This window comes from Petromyzon marinus, chromosome 43 (genome assembly GCF_048934315.1).
Source record: "Petromyzon marinus isolate PM22_M1 ecotype Great Lakes invasive population chromosome 43, UKy_Petmar_22M1.pri1.0, whole genome shotgun sequence".
NCBI classification, from domain to species: Eukaryota; Metazoa; Chordata; class Hyperoartia; order Petromyzontiformes; family Petromyzontidae; genus Petromyzon; species Petromyzon marinus.
The window spans coordinates 3418881-3442907 of NC_133709.1; the positions used below are offsets into that span (position 1 = coordinate 3418881).

The following is a 24027-nucleotide window of genomic DNA, read 5'->3' on the forward strand; positions in this document are numbered from 1 at the left end:
TTACAATTTCTATATTTGATATTTAACGGTTCGCTACTCTAGTTATCGATTCGTTGTCACCGTTGACGCGTATCGTTTCCGCGATTTTATCTAGACCAGTGGTTCTTAACCTTGTTGGAGGTACCGAACCCCACCAGTTTCATATGCGCATTCACCGAACCCCTCTTTAGTGAAAAATAAAATGTGATTTTTTTCAAATTCAAGACATAGATATGTTTTTTACTGGTACACAAAATGAGCCGTGCATGAACATTACCTTGTTCAAAGAATAAAACCAACACAATGCATAAACTCACAACAAATTACATACCTGGAAATCAATGTGACTTCTGCTGTTGCCTTTGAGAGATCAGTTCAGATATGCGTGGCTTCACCTTGGCAAGTGCCACTCTCATGTCATTTTCACAGCAAAGTCTGTTCCTTTTCTTCGTTTTTATGTCCAGCATCCTCGAAAAGGATTGCTTACAAAGATATGTTGTAACAAATGGTATAAAAAAAATCCAGGGCTTTCTTAGCAATAACTGGATACTTGTTCATTTGTCGACACCAAAACGTTGAGAGCGTTGTTCTGAAGAGTTGCTGTTGAACCTGGCTCTGCTGAATTTCAATGATTTCGTTGAGGAATTCATCATTGACATCTGCTGTTTCAACAGCAAACGTGAACGGCTGTCTCACCCATGCTGGATATGACTCTCTTGTAGGGAAATATCCGTCGAGAGACTTTGCAAGCTCATCTAAGTGCGTGGCAATTGTTTGCTTCAGTTCCGTGGATACAGAAATATCTCCGATTCCAGACACATCTTCGATCTTACTTGCACAGTCGTCCAGAAGCGGGAAGTTTGCGAAGTTATTGTTCTCTGTTCGTCGTTTCCATAACGGTAGCTTTTTTTGAAAAGCCTTCAGGTGTTCTTCCGCTTCCATGATATTGACTCCACCACCCTGCATCTGCTGATTGAGATGATTGAGAGCTGCGAATATATCAGCCATGTACGCTAAAATTAGAATGAACTCAGGATTTTTGAAGCAATCTGCATGGCAGTGTTGGTGCTCTTGCAAAAACAGGGCTAATTCCACACGCATGGCAAAAACACGATTCAGCACCTGTCCCCGGGATAACCACCGAATATTAGAATGGAGCAGAAGTACCTCAAATTCAGAGCCCATTTCTTTACACAGCTCACTGAAGATGCGGTGCCTCAGAGCACTTTTTCGCACATAGTTCACACATTCCACCACAGTTTTTAATACTTCTGCCATTTTTGGAGGTAAGGTTTTTGTTGCCAACGCATGCCTGTGCAGAATACAATGCGTCACAATGATGTGTGGTGCATCGGCCTTTACTAGCGCACCAAAAACAGACTTTCTTCCCAGCATGACTGGAGCTCCGTCCGTACAAACTGCAGAAACCATATCCCATGAAAGATTGTTGTCTCTGAAGAAGTCATCCACAAGCTTCTTCACATCGGCTGCCTTCGTTGTTGTTGTAAGAGGCTTACAAAATAAAAACTCTTCTTTTATCATGTCGTCTTTCACATAGCGTACAAAAACAGCAAGCTGGCTTAGATCAGAAACGTCTGTGGTTTCGTCGAGTTGAAGGCTGAATTTTGCCGGGCTTGAAATCAGATCCGCGACTACTTGAGCCAAGATGTCTTTACTCATGTCTTCTATTCTGTCACTGACGGTGTCATTTGAAAGGGGAATTTGGGATAATTTACCTTCGGCCGCTGTTCCGAGTATCAGATTCGCCATCTTTAATGCAGCTGGTTTCACAAGTGTTTCACCAATGGTGTGTGGCTTGCCCTGCTTTGCGATCAGGTAAGCAACTTCGTACGATGCTGTCAGGATCGGTTTGTTAACAGGTACAAATCCAAGAGCAGGCAGAGTGGCCCTTTCATCGAATCTGGCTCTCTTCACCCTGAATTCAGCAAGTGTTGTGTTCTTGTATTCCCCGTCTCCATGCAGCTTCAAGAAGTGTTCCTTTAGTTTTGCCGGTGCAAGACTAGAGTTGCTCAACTTGGCGTTGCAAATCATGCAGATAGGATGCTCACTCCCATCACGTTCCGTGATACATGAGAATCCATGTTGTACATATTCGTCCGACCACTTTCTTCTTTTGCCCGACATAGTTAGTATGGATAAAATATTAAAGAAATCACACGACGTACGACAACAACAGTCACACGTTGACTACTGAGTACGCACTAAATTCCCCGCAGCGCTGATTGGCCAAGCAGTGTAGCATGATCATCTGCAGCCAGTGATGGCCAAGCGGGCCGTGTGTGTCATCACAAATTTACACAATAATTCAAGTGTGTCCGGACCTCCGTGGCGGGGGCTCTGCCGAACCCCTGAGATCGACTCACCGAACCCCTGGGGTTCGATCGAACCCAGGTTAAGAACCACTGATCTAGACTTTACTCGATTAGGGAGACGATCATTTCGGACGATTCATCATCCTCCAGCCCTACGCACCTTGCCATTTCAGAATCTGAATATTTATTTTACACCGGATGAATCCGATGACCTACAAAGCTCTTTTTTCTTCACAGATGTGAATGACTGACCAAGCTGAAACCTGGCGTCGCAAATTCTAGTTTTTTTGTGTAGCCAAATGAAGATTAATAATTGATTGTTGGGTCGATATTGCTTAGACCATCAACTCTCCACTGCGCCTTGAGAAGTCGATTCAATCAGAACTCAGTCGATGTGGATCTTATTTTGTATTTTTTTTAATACTTCGCCTGAACTGAAGGCGTTTCTAATAAGCGATAACACAAAAAAGAGATTGATTAATATGGTAGGGTTCGTGCAATTGGCATGGGATGATCGTGGTCCTGTTTAGCCAGTTGCCCGGATATTTCAGACGTGAGCACAACAAAAGCAACAGATTTTTTTTTAAACCCCATCAATATTGCAGCAAAAACGAGTACAGCAGGGTCCTTAAAGAATATTGCACAAATAACAAACGGACCTTAACGAATCACACCAGAAAAATTAAGGCACAGATGCACGTAAGCCTAATTTTAGTCGAACATGTTGACGCCACGATGGCTAGGAGATGTTAACTACCTCGCCTGGTATACAGGAGGTCGTGGGTTCGATCCAGACCCTGACGCCTGCTGCTGTATATTTGGAGTTTGCGGTCTCTCATCATCATCACGGTGGCTAGGAGATGTTAACTACCTCGCCTGGTACACAGGAGGTCGTGGGTTCGAAACCAGACCCTGATACCTGCTGTGTATTTGGAGTTTTCGTGTCTCTTTTTCTCCCCGTGGCCGCGTGGATTTTTCTCCGGGTCCTCTGGTTTTTTCCTTCCACGTTTAGAATCAACATCACCGCACGTTTAGAGTGTTTGACTGCAGTAAATATTCCACTTGATAAGCCGCTTCGTTGAGCTGTCATTTGTGATATAGCCAAGTCGCTTAGGGGCTGTCCATAAATGACGTCACGCACCTGGGGGGGGGGGGGGGTCAGACATTTGTGACGATGTGTGACGATGGAGGGGGGGTTTGAGAAATGTGACGTCACATCAAAATGCGCAACTTTAAATGAATACAGACAACACGTTCTACTTAATTAAATAGACTTTTTAATAAATATTTCTCCTACAACATCAGAGTGCAGCGCCACATTAAATACGCACTACAATGACAATAGTTTAAAGCGATTTGAAGCATGTTTTATTTTTTTTGGGGGGGGGGGGGCAGAGCTTTGTGACGTCATATTTGAGGGGGGGGTCTGACTTTTTGTGACGCCGTGTGACGACGGGGGGGGGGGTTGAGAAATGTGACGTCACATCAAAATGAGCAACTTTAAATAAATACAGACAACACGTTCTACTTAATTAAATAGACTTTTAATAAATATTTCTCCTACAACATCAGAGTGCAGCGCCACATTAAATACGCACTACAATGACAATAGTTTAAAGCGATTTGAAGCATGTTTTATTTTTTTTTGGGGGGGGGGGGGCAGAGCTTTGTGACGTCATATTTGAGGGGGGGGGTCTGACTTTTTGTGACGCCGTGTGACGACGGGGGGGGGGGGGGGTTGAGAAATGTGACGTCACATCAAAATGCGCAACTTTAAATAAATACAGACAACACGTTCTACTTAATTAAATAGACTTTTAATAAATATTTCTCCTACAACATCAGAGTGCAGCGCCACATTAAATACGCACTACAATGACAATAGTTTAAAGCGATTTGAAGCATGTTTTTTTTTCTTGGGGGGGGGGGGGGGCAGAGCTTTGTGACGTCATATTTGAGGGGGGGTCTGACTTTTTGTGACGCCGTGTGACGAAGGGGGGGGGGGGTCAAACATCGTCAAAAATCGCGTGACGTCATTTATGGACGGACGTTTAACGGGGTCTTTATGCAGTGACTGCATCGGAACCACAGAGTGGACGGGTGAGCACGAACCAGCAGGTGGCGGACTTAGCTCAGCCGGCATCTCGCTCGGAGCCCCCCTCTCTCTCGACTCACGCTCGTCCGTCGGTCTGTGTGCATCATCTGCGTGGAGCATGGGCGAAAGGGGGCGAGCGAGGGTGTGGCTGGGAAAACAGTGAGGAGAGAGAGGGGGAAAGAATGAAAGGCATGGGGGGGGGGAACCAGCAAAAGTGATTTCCCCCACCTCTCTCTCTCCCTCATCTCCCCACCATCTCCCACTTTCCTGCCGCAGGGCAGACAAGGATGCCAGGTTTTGGTTCACTGTATTCAAATTTACGCAGTACCACTCCACCACCCACCTCCTCCCCAGCTCCCAGACGCCAAAGTAAAACATAATTAAATAAATAAATCTTCCCACCGCACCCCTCCCTCTACTGCAGAGGCAACACGCGGTGCCACGTGGATCACGAGGATGATGGAATTTGGGAATTTCCAAGGCTCCCATAACCCAAACCCACTTATCACCCCCATCACACACCCAACATACCCACCACGCTAACCCCACCTATCACTCCCCACATCACCACTTCCCCACTCATCACCCCAAACAAACCAAACCACCACTCCCAAACCCCACCCCCATCACAAAAAAAAACACAAATAACTATGACCCACGCTGTCCCGGACTCCCCACCTCCCTCGGGGGAATCATAACCACAACTCACGCACTACTACCACCAAACACCCCGGCGCTCAGCAGCATTCAGCAGCCACCCACGCCCCCCCCCCCCTTCTTGGAATTCGGCAGGAAAAGGTGACGCAAGGAAGAGAGACAGACAGGAACACGAGGCGCGATTCGGGAAACTTATTATATTGAGTATTGCTCCGTCCTTGCTGTTGACGGGGGACCTTGGGTGAACGGCCGCCTCCTCTGTGGTTGTCGTCGTGGAAGTTGTCCGCGTCAATCGAGTGATCACACGGCTATTAAAACCTCGAGCGAGGATCCTTGCAGCTCGCTTGCCTGCAGCGGCGGGTCGGTCTCGAGAAAAGAGTCTCGTTGCGCTCATAGATTGAGAGAAGACTGAATCTGGGGAATTCCACGATACTGGCTCAGCAACATAATACACCCATCGCACAATCCATCACCCCACCACCACCATCATCATCATAACCCATCGCTCACACCATCACCAACAACAACTAAGTGCCGGGGACGTCACCACGGCGCTTGTGCCAGGCTGTGTGCACGTTAAGGCCACGTGAAGCGTCGAAACAACAAACACAACAACAACAACCCACTCGCACACTCAGCAATACAACCCAACCATCCCATTCCCGCCTCCAATCCACACCCAACAATCAACGACATCAAAACGCCGGGTGTGTTGGGCAATGCCATCGTGTCGCCCTTACTACTGCCGACTTGCCTCTTCGGAACCAACCCCGGTACGTGACCACGACTGGTTGAAAAGTAATTCGTGCGAATTCGTATCTTGCTATTTGGAGTGGGTATTATTCGGGATTGACATCGGCTCGCTCACCCCGTAAGGCAAATATAATGTCCTGCACTAATATTTTAAACCGTTGTTTTAATAATCAAAAAAATCTGTTGTACTTTATACGTTTTTATATTGGCTTATTGATCATGCAGATGTCACGGGGTATTTTTTTTTACTCACAATACTGTATATTTCTCTCGTTTCAGAAGTTTCATTTGAACTGCGCACACGTAAAGACTGTGTGTGTGTGTGAGAGAGAGAGAGTTTAGCCTATGTTTATCATGTAAATAAAGGATACATATTGTTCGGTTTAGGATCTGGTTTGTGCCAAGTTGGCTTGCGGAGTGTTTGCATCTAAACACAGTAACTCCAGTACACACAGCCAGCCTGCTCCTATCCCTCACCTCCCTCACTACCGTCTCCTCCCTCATCTCCCTGCTACATGCAGCCTCTTCTCTCCACACACACGCCTCTCCTCTCCTCTGTGCCCACACCCATCCCCTCTCTCCAACACACGCTCTCCTGTCTTCCTGCAACTCCCATATCGCTCCTCTCTGCCACAACGCTCTCTCTTCCATTTCCAGCACCGCTCTCTCCTCTCCCAACGGACCTCTTCCCCCCTCTTTAAATTACCACATCGCGCTCTCTCTTCTCTCCCACCCGTTCCCCCCCCAACCCCCATACCGTCTCCCACCCGTCTCCCCCATACCCTCCTCTCTCCCATCATCTCTCCCACGCGTCTCCCACATACCTTCATCTCCCCCCCATTATCTCTCCCACGCGTCCCCCCCATACCCTCCTCTCCCCCATCATCTCTCCCACGCGTCTCCCCCATATCCTCCTCTCCCCCCATCATCTCTCCCACGCGTCTCCCACATACCCTCCTCTCCCCCATCATCTCCCTCCCTCCCCTCCGCGAGACGTCAGTAAGGAAGTGACGCCTGCCTCGTCTCAGGTGTGGGGGAGGCGGAGCGCCAGGTGCGCGCAGCTAACCCCTCCTCTCCCTGCTCCCTCCCACGCCCCCCTGCTCCCTCACCCCCCCCCCCCCCCACATCTGGACAAAGACCCACACACAGCCTGGTCTCATCACAACCGCGCCAGCACGCGTCTCTCAGTCCTCGTCTCTCGCCCACGCTCCTCACTAATCCCCTGGGTAGCGCCTCTCTCTTTTCTCGCCGAGTCGTTGAGTCGCGGTGGAAGTCGTGTGTACCCCACGCCGCCTCTCCACTCGTCCTCTGTCCCTCCCGGGGTCGCCCTCGGGGTCATCCCCCTCCCTCAGGGTCCCCCCCCCCATCCACGCAGAGAAAAGCGGCCCGCGATGAGAGAACCATGGCCACGGCTCAAGGAGGGATCGACTCGGGACGCCGGATCGGCCGCTGCGCCACGTCCTTCTGGCTCGCCATCGCCTTCGACGCGGTCGGAGTGGCCGTGCTGCTCGTGGGCATCTTCAGCGACGTGGAGTTCTACGACCTCCTCATCTACTGCGGGGCCATCCTCATCTTCCTGAGCCTCGTTTGGTGGATCTTCTGGTACACGGGCAACATCGAGGTGCCCGTGGAGGAGTTGATGCGCGGTGGGGAGAGCGAACGCGGAGGCGGTGGCGGCGGCGGCGGTGGCAAGGGGACGGGACCCGCGAGTCGCGTCGTGAGCCTCGTGCGAAGTGTGTCGAGCATCCTGCAAGGTCGGAGGTCCTTCACGAGCACTCCGAGAAGGTCGCAGCAGCAGCAGCAGCGCCAACAGCAGCGCCAGCAGCAGCAGCAACAACAACAGCAGCAGCAGATTGACCTGAACGGACTTCAGTACAAGAGCTCGCTTATAGCGTCTTCGGAGATGCACCACCACCACCAACACTGCCGCCACGACCACCAGCAGCAGCACCGTCTCCCGGCAGAGCCTCTGCCTGGCGAGTCGTTTTCGCCGGGACAACCCGTCGCCTCGTCGCCTCCTCTCCCCTCGCCGTCCTCGGAGCGACGCGACTCCGACGGGCGCTGCGCCTCGCTCCGCGCGCAACTCGAGGACCGGGGCTCGAAGCCTGCGGCGAGCGGACACGGTGGTGACCTGGGATGGGACGGGAGGTGGCCCGAGGTTTGCTTCATCTCGCTGGTCGGGCTGCCTTCGGAGAGCACGAGGCTATGAACGAGGTGGCTTCTCCACCCCTGCTCCTCATCCCGTGCGGGTAAGACGCACCCCACCTTGACTCTCTCAACTCACCGTTCTCTTTTTTGTTGTTGTTGTTAGCGCCATGTGCGCCGTCCAACAAGAAGCGACGGTAACTCTGCCCATTTGTGGAAGACCGCTCCGGAAAGTAGAGACGCTCGCCCCCCCAAAAACAGCGATGTCTTCATCCCTCTTCCGCTGCTCACCCCCCCCCCCCTTGCGTCGATGGCGGTTACGCAAACACATCTGGACGCACGCGCGAGCCACGACAACAACAAAAAATATCCCCGCCGGATTATAAAGACGAAACCCCCCCCACAACGTTTGATTAAAAATTAAGTTGTAGGGGGGGGGGGGTGCGTATTGTAATTGTGGGGAGCGGTGGTGTAGCGGTTAGCGCGCTGCGCTACGAACCCGGCGACCCGGGTTCGATTCCGCGCTCAGTGACGATTATCTGAACCGGTCCCAGGTCTCCCCTAGGTCGACTCAGCCTCAAATGAGTACCTGCTGCGGTGTGTAAACATCGCCACTGGGGAGACAAAAAGGCGGTCGGGCGTGGTGCTGGCCCACCCACCCCCTCGTGAGCCGTGCCGGCCTTTACAGGTGCTCGCTAACAGCACTTGCCCCTACAGTCTGTTACAGGCTACACGGGGGATCTTTGTATTATAATACGAAAATGATTATATCGATTATAATGTGTATATGTTAGTTGAATACGTAGGCTTTCACGACCGATATCCATAATACTATTTAGTACTGATTTACGCGATCTAATCCACGCGATCTAACCGACAAACGCCTATGGATGTTTGTTGTTATATATGGGGAGCGGCGGGTTCGTAGCCAACATCGGTGACGATTATCTGAACCGGGTCCTGGGCCTCCCCTAGGTCGACTCAGCCTCAAATGAGTACCTAGTGCGGTGTGTAAACATCGCCAATTGAGAGACAAAGGCGGTCGGGCGTGGTGTTGGCAACCCACCCGCTCGTGTACCGTGCCGGCCTTAAAAGGTGTTCGCTAACAGCACTTGCCCCTGCAGTAAGTTTAGGCTATACGGGGCGTCTTTGTGTGGTAGTAGATAATGTCCTTTGCGAAACTCACGGACAGTCACCACAATGTTTTATTTTAGAAGAGAGGAAAAAAACACATGATTATTGTTACACCCCTATTAAATCACCGCACCCCATGTTGGAAACACAGTGACTCAATGTTCATGAATCTATGAATGGTATCGTTGTGATTGATGGTCGTGTTCGATACTTTTTTTACCAGATAAGTCCCCACTGAGCTGTTATAGTTATTTTTTTTCCAGAAGCGATCAGGCCACACACGATAGCTCAACGAAGTGGCTTATCATCATGTGGAAATGGAGAGCGGCCAAATACTCGAAACGCGTGTTTTTTTTAAATGTGGAGGGGAAAAACTAGGGTCGAGGATGCGGCCCACGCGAAAACTCTCAATACCGACTCGTAACAATGCTGCTGGAATGGTCTCACCGAATAACTTTCATGAGCGGGGTCGAATTCATGCGAGGGAGGAAACCGGAGAGGCCACGGGTAGAACCCAGCCGAGACGGCGACACCCAACCCCGCCGTCTGCCGGCCGGCTACCTTCCAGCTCCCACGCCTACAACACCTGGCAAGCCCCTTCTCTCCCCACCCCCGCACCATAACAGCCCCCCCCCCCTACTCGCCACGATGTTGGGCACGCGTCCCAACTATTGGCCAGGATCGACCCCGCTTAGCTTTTGACCTCCGGCGAGATCTCGCGTGCGTGCGTCCGTCCGGCGTAATTTCGTGGTTATTACCGCCGTCATCATTATCATCGTCGTCATCGGCCATGGTCTATTCACTGCTGGATGAAGGCCCTCCTCGCCGCGCCGTCGCCATCCCTCGGGGCGCAGTGCCGCTGCCACCATTCGTCTCGCCGCTGCCGCATTCACCGATCTCGTCGCTCCGTCTCCGCGATGGTCGTAACCTCATGGACCGAGGCGTTCTCCCTCCTTTGGCTGCCATTCCGTACACCGGTCTCGTCCGGCGGCGGCCATCCCGTCTCGGCCATGACGCGTCCGTCCCTGTCCAGGCTCGCGTACGCACTTTGTGTGTACAATTTCACTGTGGTGCAGTCAAAAGAAAATAAACATCCACACAAGAGCCTTCACCCTCGATCAAGAGTGCGTGGAGCGACGCTCATCTCCTGTTGGGGTACGCCTGACCCATTGTTGGAAATTACACATTCTTATGGAAAGGGACTGTACATGTAGGACAACCTATGTATGTATGTTGAACTTCTTTTGCGCCGTACGTAGCCGACCGTGCTAATCGGAGTTGCGAGGGGAAAGGACAACAAACTAAACACGAAGCTCCAGAGATATGAGCTTTCAACCTAGATTATGTAACTATGCACAGCCCCAGCGGCTTCCTGATATCGGAAGGAAGAGCGTTCCAGACGGCCGCAGAAGGCGCATCTTAAAGTGTGCGATGCGGTAACGGCCTTTGTTTGGTGGTTGGTCTAAAGCCGCTGCTGCCAGGATGATAGTTCGCGTAATGGGACAGATCCAGGTGCTGTGGGGTTGTCTGACTGAGATGACTGACAGATGCACCACCTGTGCCCCGTACTGTGCCAGCTTTCCGTGTTTTAGCCGCCCAGCGGCTCCGCCCATTGTTGTGGGATATCACACACACGACGTGGAATGCCACAAATATGCCACCTATACCCTGAACAGACTGCTGGGGCAAGTGCTGTTAGCAAGCACCTACGTGGGCCGGCACGGCTCACGAAGTGGTGGTCGGCCCACACCACGCCCGGCCGCCTTTGTTTCCCCAGTGGTGATGTTTTACACACCGGGTACCCATTTGAGGCTGAGTCGACCTAGAGGAGGCCCAGGACCGATGCAGATAATCGCCGCTGGGTGTTGCGGAAGTCGAACTCGGGTCGCCGTGAGCTGCACGGTGGTTTTGGCAACGCCACGAGAAGAGGTTTCTCGGCTCTGCCCCCGCAGGTCGCATTGCAGAAGCTTCCCTGATAAACAAGCCCGCCACGAGCTACCAGGCGCTGTGCCAGTGTGTGTCTGTGTGTGTGTATGTGCGCCTGTGTGTGTGTCAGCTTTTGTTTGGCCGGATTGAGGGGGCTAAGTGGGCGCGGCACGGGCTAGAGAAGAGATGGAGTGATGTGGTACAGGAGGACGTGGAGCTGAGTGGACTTGCCGATGACTGGTACCAGCGGTGTCAAGATCGGCCTCTGTGGAGGAGGCTCGTGAAGGACGCTGCTACTGGGCAGTTGGAGGCAGTCGCCCTCCAACAACAACGGAGGGCGGAGGAGCGACGCTCACAACAACGAGCGGAGCGCCGGGTGGCTAAAGCACAGCAGGTTGGCACAGTAGGGGGCACAGGTGGTGCATCAGCCAGTCATCTCAGTCAGTCGACCCGTGGCACCTGGGTCTGCCCCGTGACCTCCTGCCAGCGGGCGTTCGACACTTCACATGGCCTCAGGGTGCACATAGCCTGGCACAAGCGTCGTGGTGACGTCACCGCCACTTAGTGGCGAATGGCGGTTGTTGTTGTGTCTGTGTGTGTGTCTGTATGTATGTGCGCCTGTGTGTGTGTCTGTGTGTGTATGTGCGTGTGTGTGTCTGTGTGAGTGTCTGTGTGTGTGTGTGGGGAGCGGTGGTGTAGCGGTTAGCGCGCTGCGCTATGAGCCCTGCGACCCGGGTTCTATTCCCGCTCACGGCCAACACCCAGTGACGATTATCTGAACCGGGCCTGGGCCTCCCCTAGGTCGACTCAGCCTCAAATTAGTACCTGGTGCGGTGTGTAAACATCGCCACTGGGGAGACAAAGGCGGTCGGGCGTGATGCTGGCCACCCACCCCCTCGTGTACCGTTCCGACCGTTATAGGTGCTCGCTAAAAGCACTTGCCCCTACAGTCTGTTAAGGCTACACGGTGGGGGGGGGGGGTCTTTGTGTGTTTGTCTTTCGTCTCGAAGTTTGTTTAAATGATGCAGTCTTGTGTGCACACACGGGCGCCGCGCGCATTTGCGATGTTTTACAACGGGTATTGTCCAATCGCCACCATCGTCATGGTCAGTAATGTCAGCGTCACGATGACGGATCAGTACTCTAAGCAGAGCTGCCCTTGCCTCCAAGGTGCGTGGACTACGTGTATGTGTGTGTGCTTATACACACACACACGCAGTGGGGAGTGGTAGTTGGAGCGGTTAGCAAAACCACCTTAATCCCATTCATGCTCTTTGGTTCTTTCGGTAAAGTCACGTGGATAGATAAAATAAAACCAAAAAAATAAAATATCACGACGTTTCGATCGCAACACAAGCGGTCGTCCTCAGGCGGAAAAAAAAACCAATCTAGCAGTGGAGCTGCTGAACCACTGCCGGATTTAAATTTTGATTTGAAGCTTTCGTGACTGCAGAGATTCATATTATTGGTTCTTTCGGTAAAGTCACCACGTAGAAGGGAAACAATAAAATAATAAAAATATAAAACAATAAGATTCTCACGACGTTTCGACTGCAACACAAGCAACCATCATCAGGTGTGAAAACCACAGCAATAATGTTTTTTTTTTACTGCCGGATTGTTGAAACACTGCTGGACCACTGCTGGATTGTTTTTTTCTGCCTGAGGACGACCGCTTGTGTTGCGATCGAAAAGTCGTGATATTTTATTTTTTGTTTTATTTTAATGCATTTTCTTTTTCCACCTACGTGACTTTACCGAAAGAACCACAGAGTATGGATTCCTGCAGTCACGAAAGATTCGAATCAAGATCGATTCCTGCTCACGGGCCAACACCGGTGACGATTATCTGAACCGGTCCTGAGCCTCCCCTAGGTCGACTCAGCCTCAAGTGAGTACCTGGTGCGGTGTGTAGTAAACATCGCCAATGGGGAAACAAAGGCGACCGGGCGTGGCGCTGGCCACCCACCCCCTCGTGTGCCGTTCCGGCCTTCATAGGTGCTCGCTATAACAGCACTTGCCCCTACAGTCGGTTAAGGCTACACGGGAGATCTTTGTATATACACAGCTTCTACTGTGTACTTATTGCGCTGACTCTGCTCTCCAGAACTCCAGAGACCTGATCTAGGCTCAATTAGTGCCGACCAGCAGCGGATTTTAATTGGTCTCATGGTGTGTGGGGGGCGGGATCGGCCCAACCCGTGGTTTTGGTCTCTTGCACGCGCACGGGTGAGATGAAAGGTGAGCTGAAAAACAGGCAATGTGTGCAGGTGAGGCAGTACACAAGTAGGTAGACAGGTGAGGCACGAGGTGGGGGGGGGGGAGATGCACAGATGAGGGATGCACAGGTGAGCTAATGAGCCAATTGGCTTGGCGATATGACAGGTGAGCTGGGTGTCCGTGCCTACATGCAACGTTGTTTGGACTCTTCCCTTTACCTGGCCAAGCGGGTCCCGTGGAGCCCACCTGTCTCCCACGGCAACGATCCGTCTCCCAGGCAACCAGCTGCCCTGTTTGTTGTATCCATACCGATTAGCGCACAAGTGCGTCTGCCTCCCAAATCACCTGTCTGCCTTCTAACCTACGAGCTCACCTGCAGACCTACCGTCTTATCCGTCTCTGCACTCACCTCTCAGCTGGCAGACTGTCACTCACCTGGCTGTGTCCATTTAATGTCCCCAAAGTAACTTGCTGACCCGCCTCAACTGGACATCTGTGAAACACAGCCTCACAGGCCATCTGATTCCTCCATTAAAAAATAAAAGATAAAGATTCTGATTCTAATGTTCACCTTCCCATCCGCCCCGCCAGCTAACCCAGAGGTGCCACGGTGGTGAGATGTTAACTCTCTCGCCAGGTATGCAGGAAGTCGTGGGTTCGACCCCAAACCTGACGCTTGCTGTGTATTATTTAGAGTTTGCACGTTCTGTCTCCCCGTCGTGGCGTGGGTTTTTCTCAGGGTCCTCCGGTTTTTCACCCTTCCACATTTAGAAACATGATCATTCACTTCGTTGAGCTATCATTTGTGGCCAGGTCGCTTGTGAAAAAGAGCTATACAGCTCAGTGGGGCATTACCTGGCAAAAATAAAAAAAATACATATTTTTGTTACCCGTCCATATACGCCTCTCCCGCCCGTCCGTTTCTCCCGCCTCGTGGGCCGGCTGCACACGGGTTAATGATCGGCACGAGTCGCTCTTCACCAGGGCGACGCGTGAAGCTGGCCGCTCGCAAACACCCGAGGGCTCAGCGGGGCGCAGCCGAAAACAACGACCGCCGGTGGCTCCTCGCCACTGCCCCCTCACAGCAGGGGAGCTAGGACGCCAGCATCGGGAGGTATCAACCTCCACGCTGATTGCGTCGCCATGCCGTGGCCCGTCCTGGCTCTTCCAATATGATTAAGTAATATTTGGAGTTTGCGAGAATTATCATCGGTCTCGTGCAGTACCGCTACAGTACAAAGGGGTGCATATGCATAACAATCCTATAATGTTGTACCCTGAATTTCTGATAATCGTACGATTTATTTTAGAAAGAACGCCGTTCTACGCCTGGACTTCTCGGAGTGCTTTACACCCAATAGGCGACTTGCATCTCATCTCGACGCATTTGAAACGGCACCTCCAGTGGCAGCTGTCCCTGTGGGCAAAAGGTGATTTAGCACCTGGCCTGCAATCGGGCATTATTGTGCCAGTAGGGGGCAATGGTCACTCTGTAAAATCACAAATAAGTAATTTGCAGGTTGTTTTTAAAAATTTGGAAAATTTAGGCCATGTCGCCAGCACGCAATGACCAGCTCTTGCGAATTACACGAGGGGAACTTTAACGTCAACCGTGAAACAGACGGCCCAAATTTTACGGTTAAAACGCCAAACGTATTAACCAGGACGGCCTGCCGGATTCAAACCGCAAGCCTGCCCCAAAAACGCTACCAGTGGGCTGCGTCACCGCTACTACGAACCAGATTTTGGGCAAAATAGGGCAGCGAGGTGGATGCAGAATAATAACCTTTATTTAGACTGGAGGAATCCGATGGAGGAATCCGATGAGCTATGAAGCTCTTTATATTATTTTAACACAGATGTCCAGTCGGGAACAGGTCAGAAATCCCGGAGGATCGTTCCGGAGTGGACTCTCGCCGCTGCTGATAATTGAGCCCCGTCGGCAGGGAAAGGGAGGATGAGAGGACGCCTGAGATGAATCGTCCCCAAAAGTAAAAAAAAATAATTGAGACAACTGCCGCCTGACCAGCATTCGGATGCTCACATGACAAAGGGGTTCGTGCCCCCCTCTTGCGCCGCAGGCAATCGCCTCTCGAGAGTGACGAGACAGATGTGGGCTGTGATCGTAGTGGACGGTTGTCAACAATGTACGCTCGCTTTCACCTCACGTGATGCCGTGGGCAACGTTATTATTTTTACAAAAGAACAATGATGGCCCTTGCCGTCGCTGGGACCTCTGAAAGTTTTGGGGGTTTTTTGGAGCCGCGTGATGCCGTACGTACGGGGGAACGGCGGCGGCGGCATTGTGCGTGGAATCGTGGGTTGGAACGGTCACGGATCAACAGCGGGGAACTTACTTCAAACAGCTCCTGTGTCTGTTTTGATGACGTGGGAAGAATTTCGAGCGGAGCGGGTGGCAACCGTGTTCTGCGCCACCACACTATGAACCTGGCAAACCCGCGTTTAGTTCCTAGTCACGGCTAGCGGTCAGAGGCGATTGATTTCTGAAACAGATCTCGGCCGCCCCCCACCCCCCCCTCTTACACCAATAGCCAGCGGTGAAGTATGGCCAAAAAAACCCTCATGACTTACAACGGCGTGAGGAGGCCTTTACCCAACAGTGGTTTGACATTGGGCTGCAATTTGACTTTAAACTTGATCCACGTTAGATTTCGGAGTCGTGCCACCTGGTATGGTTCAATGACAACATTGTCGTAATGAATGTTAGCTCTGTCTGTCTGCGTGTTCTAGATCCCTGCTCTTTGCCTTAATGAATCAATGACAAAATACATTACGAAAGATATATAAAGCGACTCGAGCTATATTTGAAACACGCGCAAGTAAATCAGCTCTCTTCATCTGAGGTGCCGCCCCTAAGCCGTTGGTTAACAACAACAAAAAAACGTTGCATTTCCTCCATTTGTGTTTTTACTATTGAAGCGTGGTGGGCGGTGCCTGGGCGCATGTGTGCACTGTGCGTGTGGGGGTGAAGCAGTGTGGCTACTGGGCTTACTACTACTAATACCTGTTGCGGTGTGTAGTAAGCGTCACCACTGGGGAGACAAAGGCGGCCGGGCGTGCTGCTGACCACCCACCATCCTCCCTCGTGTGCCGTGTCGGCCTCGCTAGGTGCTCGCTAACAGCAGTTCCCCCCCAAATAGCCTGTTACAGGCTTGCCGGGTGATTTTGTCTCCTGGGCTAACGAGAGAAAAGAGAGAAGCCCCGCCACAAGGTGCGACGGGTTGTTGTGTGTGTACGACCGTGCGTGGGGAGCGGTGGCGCAACGGTTAGCGCACCGTACAACGAACTTGGCCTGCCACCCGAGTTCGATTCCCGCTCACGGCACAACATCGGTGACGAATATATCTGCACCGGTTCCATGGATCTCCCCCTAGGTCGACTCGGCCTTAATTGATTACCCACTGCGATGTGTAAATATCGCCCCGCGAGGGAGACAAAGGCTGCCAGCCGTGGTACAGGTCACCAACCTCTCAGGTGTGCCGTGCCGACCTTCATAGGTGCTCACTGTAACAGCACTTGCCTCAACAATCTGTTGAAGGCTATATGGGGGATCTTTGTCATTACGCAAACGTGCACGCGAAGCGATCCACGATCGTGGAAACTGAACGCATTGCGCGAACGAGTCCGCCACCCTTTAATTGCCACCGCTTCTCGCTGCCAGCGACCCTAAAGTTAACAGCGGGCGAGACGGCCATTTGCCACCGTGCCACGTCACTCCCGACCCGCCACGTGCTCGCGTGTCGCGATGAGGTTTTGAGATTAAAAAAACAAACACTTTTAATGTGGCGTTTTCAGGTTTTCGGCTTTCGTGAACCCTTTCGGTTAAAAGTTCTGTCACGAGAACGCCGGTGTGGGGTGACGCGCGCTTGCCCTCGTGTAAAAAAATATAAAAGTGTTGAAAGAACTTCGTGACCGCCCCCCCGCCCCCCCCCGGTTTCCCCAGCAGTGGTGGCGGTGGCGTCCATGGATGTAGCCGTGCACCTCAAGTGGGTTGCGAGCCCCCCCCGTCTGCGTGAAACGGTTGCCGCGTTTTACCGGGTGGAGTTTATTTTCCAGGCGGTCTGGGTTTTTTTCCCTCACACCCGCACCAAAAATTCCTTCCTTGTCGCTGGCCCCCAAACGACCCAGCGAGGGTTTTCTCTGATAAATTACTGAAGGCTACTTTCAGTGATACAGTATCTAAACTCAACTATTTTTTCTTATTTTACCAGGCAAGGCCCACTGACCGATTATCTCTTTTGCGGGGAGCGACCTGGCCACAAATGATAGCCCAACGAAGTGGCTTATCACGTGGAAAATGTATGGCGGGCAAATCATCTCGAGCCATGTTTGGTTGTAAATGTGGAGGGAAAAACCCACGAAACCACAGGGAAAGAGACATGCCATCGCCAGGCATGCAGGCATCAGTGTCGCCATCGAACCCACAACCTCCTGTATACCAGGCGAGGGAAATGCTATGTTTAAGTTGTCGTGATAGGGGTGTAGGGGTTGGGGTTTGCTTCGTTGTAGCTGGGGGGGCAGAGGCAAGGTGAGTAAGTAGTAGGATGGGCTTGGCCAGGGGTAAAATCTATATGAAATATAGATTTTTTTTACCGAATTCCAAATAAATGGCTCTTCTTGTTATTTTGGTTGCCCCGAGCCCTTGGACTAGGGAGAAGAGATGGGTTTTAAGGGAGGAGCGGAGCTCGTTATGGTGAAGACGATTGTTTTTTTTTTAAATCTGCGTTGGCTGATAATTCTGCTGACGGCGGCGGGTGGTGGTGGTGACGAAGCCGAACATCTTCATGCTACTACCGCTTCTGCTGACAAAACGTGCTTACTGTTAATTGCGATTAAGATTACAGTGATACTGATGATGATCATCATAATACTGCTGCTGCTGATGACGACGACGACGATGATAAATTCTCTCTCTTTACCCACAGGTCTCCTCCGACCTCCAGCAAGGAGCTTGTGGGCTGGTCGTCTCGTCCATCTCAGCTCCCCGACCGGCCAAACTCTCACGAAATATATATTTTTGTTGTTTCTTTTAAAATCATGAACTTCGATTCCGACAACTGGAGTTACCACACGCCAAGGGAGCGCATCACATTCCCAAGTGTTTTTTGTTTGTTTTGTTTGTAGTTACAACGTGAGGAGACGTAAAGTGTAAAGTATAACAACAACAAAAATTCCAGAACAAAAATAACTTTCCTGACTCATTTACTGTAAATTCCCGACGTCAGCGATGGAACCGAGCTCGTGTTTATACTGGAGAGTTAGTGACCTCTTGCTGCTCACTACGTACGGAAACAAAGAAAAACTACGACTCGAACATTTATCCACAGCTCCTGGAGTCTCACGCATCCCTCACGGATTGCATTTTCGCGCCCTTTTTTTTCTCTTCTTGTCAACACTCGCCACAATGTCGTATGCTGCTCGTAGATACTCGTAAAATGCCGCACGATGTTAACGGTGGAACCCAAACAACGCGGTCCTGTCCAGCCCGCCTGAGTGCCTCTCACGCCACCTGCTGGCCACTGTCGCCCATTGCCCTCAGAGGTTGTTGACGGCAACTTGGCGCCAATGTGGCGCAAGGTGGTGGTTGGTGGTGGTGGTGGTTGGTGGTGGTGGCACGGGCATGCATTTGGATGGCGCGAAGCAACGAAAGTTGAATACATTTCCCTCAGTTAAGCGAAGACTTTTCTCCCAGTGAAGCGAAGACATTTTCCTTCAATGAAGTTTATGCATTTCCCTCAGTTATACATTTCCCTCCGTTAAGTGAATACATTTCTGTCAGTTAAGTGAAGACATTACCCTCAGTAAAGTTAATAATACATTTCCCTCCGTTAAGTGAATACATTTCTGTCAGTTAAGTGAAGACATTACCCTCAGTAACGTGAATACATTTCCATTAGTTAAGTGAAGAAATGTTTGTTGTCCTTCCCCCACACCTCCTATTAGTGTGGTTGCCTGCGTAGGGTGTGAAAGAAGTTCAACATACATACATTTCCTTCAATGAAGTGAAGACATTTCCCTTAGTTTCCCAACTAAATCGGTCTAAATTCAGGGAGGCTTTTAATAAACGTATTTGACGTGGCCGGCCATTAATCACCTCATTACGCCACTCACCTCGCAGCTGTGTAACCTGTGCTATCGTTGTGCCACTAATCTCCAACCTTAATCAATTTCTGGTTGTTCTTCTTCGAGTGTGTGTCTGAAGCTGCATGCAGCCACGTTTGTGACAAGTGCCCTTGGTGACTATGTTGTTGCGTGATGCCTCCAGACGGCCATGTTGGTAGCAAGTGTCTCAAGTCACCATGTTGGTAGCCAGTGCATCAGGCGGCCATGTTAGTGGCCAGTGTGTTAGTTGGTCATGTTGGTAGCCAGTGCGTTAGGTGGCCATGTTAGTGGCCAGTGTGTTAGATGGCTATGTTGGTAGCCAGTGCGTTAGGTGGCCATGTTGGTAACCAGTGTGTTAGGTGGTCATGTTGGTAACCAGTGCGTTAGGTGGTCATGTTGGTAGCCAGTGCGTTAGGTGGTCATGTTGGTAGCCAGTGTGTTAGATGGTCATGTTGGTAACCAGTGCGTTAGGTGGCCATGTTGGTAGCCAGTGTGTTAGATGGTCATGTTGGTAACCAGTGCGTTAGGTGATCATGTTGGTAGCCAGTGCGTTAGGCGGCCATGTTGGTAACCAGTGCGTTAGGCGGCCATGTTGGTAGCCAGTGCGTTAGGCGGCCATGTTGGTAGCCAGTGTGTTAGGTGGTCATGTTGGTAGCCAGTGCGTTAGGTGGTCATGTTGGTAGCCAGTGCGTTAGGTGGTCATGTTGGTAGCCAGTGCGTTAGGCGGCCATGTTGGTAGCCAGTGCGTCAGGCGGCCATGTTGGTAGCCAGTGCGTCAGGCGGCCATGTTGGTAGCCAGTGCGTCAGGCGGCTAGGTTGGTGGTCCGTGCGTTAGGTGGCCATGTTGGTGGCCATTGCGTCAGGCGGCCATGTTGGTGGCCAGTGGCCCCAGGTGGCCTTTTGTTGGCCAATGCCTCAGGAAGCCAGCCAAGTTGGGGACAAGTACCCCAGGCAATTAAGTAGTGACCTGGAAAACCAAAATGACTGGGCCTCGGGTGTGGTGGACACAAGGACTGGTGCTGCCTGTGTCGTGCTGTACGTCGGTGTGATTTCACGAGATGAAAATGCTGTAAAATGGGGCCTTTTACTGCAAAACTAGATTTCAATTGTGCCTTATTAGAATGAATAATAAGCAATAGTTGTTGTCCTTTGGAAACACTGCTACCCACCATAGCATTGTGGAATTTCCACCACTGGTTTGCGGTACACCACAGTGGAAAATTAGCACTGCCTCAATGCTCTTTGAGCAGGGAGACTTTTTTACTTGACTATGTTTATAATAATGCCGTTAATATTTTACAAGTAGTTAGTCACTTGACAATCCTTTTCACTGTGTGCCTAAACGTATCCCCAGGACACCCATCCCTTCCTTGCCTTGGGTGTTTACGGTTGTCTGAAACCTTCACTTTTGTGATACACCGTAGTACTGTACAGTATATTGCACCTTGCAGTTTGCTTGCACGTGCTGTGCAATTTGACGGTTTGAGGGGAGCGGGTGTAGGCCCGTAATCCTGCTTGACGGCAGGCCATCGCGTGATGTCCTGGCCGCAGCACCAAATTTGCCAAATTGTTGTTTTAAAACCTGCGAAGGCAATCGGCGTTTTTATCCCCTGCTAGATGAAGACATACCTACGCTGTCGCCACCCGTCGTGGTACATGCCGATGCCATGATCCAGCGCCTTCACCCCCCCCCCCCGCACACGTGAACCAATTTCATCGTTCCCACATCCACAGTAGTGGTCATTTGTCCCGTATGTATTCTCTCGATCATCAGCCTCGTCCATCGACCATGATCGTCCCTTGCAGCCACGATACGTGTCCTATCCAAGGTGTAATAGTCCGCATGGTGTCTCTCTTTTGTTTTTTTGTTCCTCCGATCCTCATACTCCGTCTGTCAGTTTCATTTCCGGCATACGACTGCCCCAAAAAATATATAAATTGGGCTCTTACTGTCAACGGAGCAATCGCCAACACCTGCCTTCTACTTCATGCCAACGCTGTCTCGCACTGTAAAGCAAAGGACTATACCCTAGTTGACAGGTGGTGCGTTTAAATACGAGCGAGTAGAAACCCGCACTTAGAGCAAAGTTCTTAGAGATTTTAGCGTGCTGTGTTTGTAAAACAGTTCGTCGCGGAATCGTCGTTGCTGCTTCGTTTTACATCTTTTAGGCACCGTTGTAAGACAGAAAGAAAACGAGAGTTTACAGAAAGCGCGAATGTCACGTATTTACCCAGGCAAGCCACGCAGATTCTCAAAAGGCTATTGTATGGGAGTGTGCTGGATTGGAGCTTTTTGGCCAAACGATTTTTTTTTAAGAAGGAGCGTTTTGCTTTATGTGGGATGAACGTATCTCGTGAAATCCCACTGTGTGTGTGAGGGTATAACACTCAAAAGGGCCACACACACACACATTCAGTGAACTCAATTGCTGTACTTACACCTTCTGGACACTTTGGAATCCAGCGGTTTTGGGATTTTTATTACAAATCTCTTTTGGTGTGATCCACCAAAACCCTCTCCACCGAAGTGCTGTAATCATATTAAAAACTAACAAGTGCATTATTTATATTGCCCAGAGATTAACAAGTAGCCGTTTTGGATGGCCGATTTTCTTTTTTTTAAAAGAGGTTATTTTATTTTTTTCACGGCACTAACGGCAAGCATATGGTACAAGTGAACGCAACACATCAAGCAACGCGAAGCAAACAACCAGTAGGTAAAAACAAATATTTTGACCAAAGGCATCACACGCACACAAAGGTCTTTTCAGACGTTCGCACATCCCAAATCTAGACGAATACAAATAACAGTTGATGCAGAGCTTTTAAATGATAACCCAACAACCACGACACCGTGCCGCTCATGTTGACAAAGAGAGGAGGGAGATGTGTCACCCGACTCGAATTTGGCGCCCCAAATGAAAATTCCCCCCGGAAAACCCAAAGATCTGCGTGGCGCTTTTCAGGGTTGTCACCGTGCGTGGAACAGCCCGCAAGCACACATCCTGAGGACTTTTACAGGCACAACAGCCGAAAAATATAAAAAAAATAAACCCTATACTCTGTGCTACATTCCATTCCGTTAATCTGGGTGAAAGTAGCGAACTTATTGTAATAAACTCAACACGATCGGCAATACCGCTGTAGCCTTAACGTGTCAAATATATAACGTTTTGGGTAATGGCCCTAACTTAGGTGCTTTGAAGGGCTATTTCCCGAAACGTCACCTGATGGTTTCCATTTTAAGACCACAGTGTTACTGCCGAATGTGTTTGAGTGAGTTTCTAAAATAAATAATGAATTGCCTTGTGCACCGCTGCAGGTAAGCAAGCAGCTGCATCACCAACCTGGCCTATGGCCTCCAGAAATGGTCACAGCTGGTTGAAATATATATATTTTTTGGTGAGCGGTCGAATTGTGTTCCATTTGAAAGTCGGGTGACCGTTCGTGATGGGATATGCAGGCAAAATGATATAGGGCAATGGTTGTCATTCTTACTCTTGGGTTGTTTTAAGTCGAAGGAGTTGTGACATGAATGTTGCCATATACTGTATATATATGTGTGTGTAAGTAAATGGACCAAGAGCTTAAAAGGGTTAATTGATGTAAGTCATTGGATGCCAGCTCGTGCATCATCGTTGATTTGGGCCAGCGTACGACACCGATGGCTCGTGTAAATCCTCATTTATTTAAGAGTAATATATGTTTGTATACGGATGGAAGGAATGTGAAGGCACAGCTTAAATTGGCAATAATAAAGAATGTTTTATATTATCGGCCGTGGAGTCATGTTGTTCACTATGCAGAGTGATGGTTCACTACAGTGTACGCGTGTGTTTCTGTGTGTGAGAGATACTTTGCTTGTATGTTGCACTTCTTTCACACCGTTCGTACCAACCGCGCTAACCGGAGGCTCGGGGTTATGGATACACAAACGAGTCGCAGAAAAGCTCTCCTAAAGAAGCGAGTTTTCAACAACGCAGATTTCAAAAGCGCACAGCTCCAAGCGGCTTCCGGATATCGGAAGGGGGAAGAGCGTTCCAGACGGCCGCAGAAGCGGCGCGTTTGAAAGCGCCGAGCGATGCGGGTGACCGCCGTCTTTGTAGCGGGGGGGAGGCAGTTGAACCCCGGGGTACCATAGTGCCCCGGCTCTCTCGCATCATGTCCGTGATGCAGTCATTTTTAGTCTGTTGATGGTCGGCGATGCAGCAATCAACTCATCTCGACGAGCTGTACGAGCTGTACACGATGCACACTATTCGAAGTTGAAATTTTCGATAATGTATTTTTTTATGCTCAAATTTGGCGTTTCGATATCGCGGGAGTGGCACTGATTTCGGATTGATGGGTACTCCAGTCGCTGAGTTCAGTACACCCCTGGAAAAAAAAGTGTCCCAGAAATAAAATATTTCATTGCCTCGGTCATTTTGTATTATTTGGTACCCCGGGGTACCGCCATAAGGAGCATTTGTTGTAACGGTTAACGAGTTGCTCCACGAACCCGGAGGTACACGAGTTCGATTCTCGCTCACTACCACCACCACCACCATCGGTGACGATTATATCTGAACCAGTCGTGAGCCTCGCCTAGTTTTTTGACCTGGTGCGCTTGTGTGTAAGCATCGCCACCGGGGAGACAAAGGCGGCCCAGGCGTGGTACTG

General features: G+C 50.6%; 1 protein-coding gene and 1 long non-coding RNA gene across 2 annotated transcripts; one reads left to right on the top strand and one right to left on the bottom strand.

Annotated features, from left to right (window-relative positions):
• Positions 1 to 925: 925 nt before the first annotated feature.
• LOC116951542 (uncharacterized) lies at positions 926 to 8219 on the bottom strand. The gene is made up of 3 exons (XR_004404252.2): positions 8102 to 8219; positions 4425 to 4555; positions 926 to 3453 (listed from the first exon to the last, which is right to left on the bottom strand). It is a non-coding gene; the product is annotated as an uncharacterized LOC116951542 (long non-coding RNA).
• Positions 5928 to 23139, top strand: LOC116951537 (uncharacterized). The gene is made up of 2 exons (XM_032970230.2): positions 5928 to 8066; positions 18189 to 23139. Exon 1 carries the CDS (start codon positions 7220 to 7222, stop codon positions 8024 to 8026), a length of 807 nt encoding a protein of 268 aa, XP_032826121.1. The 5' UTR covers positions 5928 to 7219; the 3' UTR covers positions 8027 to 8066; positions 18189 to 23139.
• The last annotated feature ends 888 nt before the right edge of the window (positions 23140 to 24027 follow it).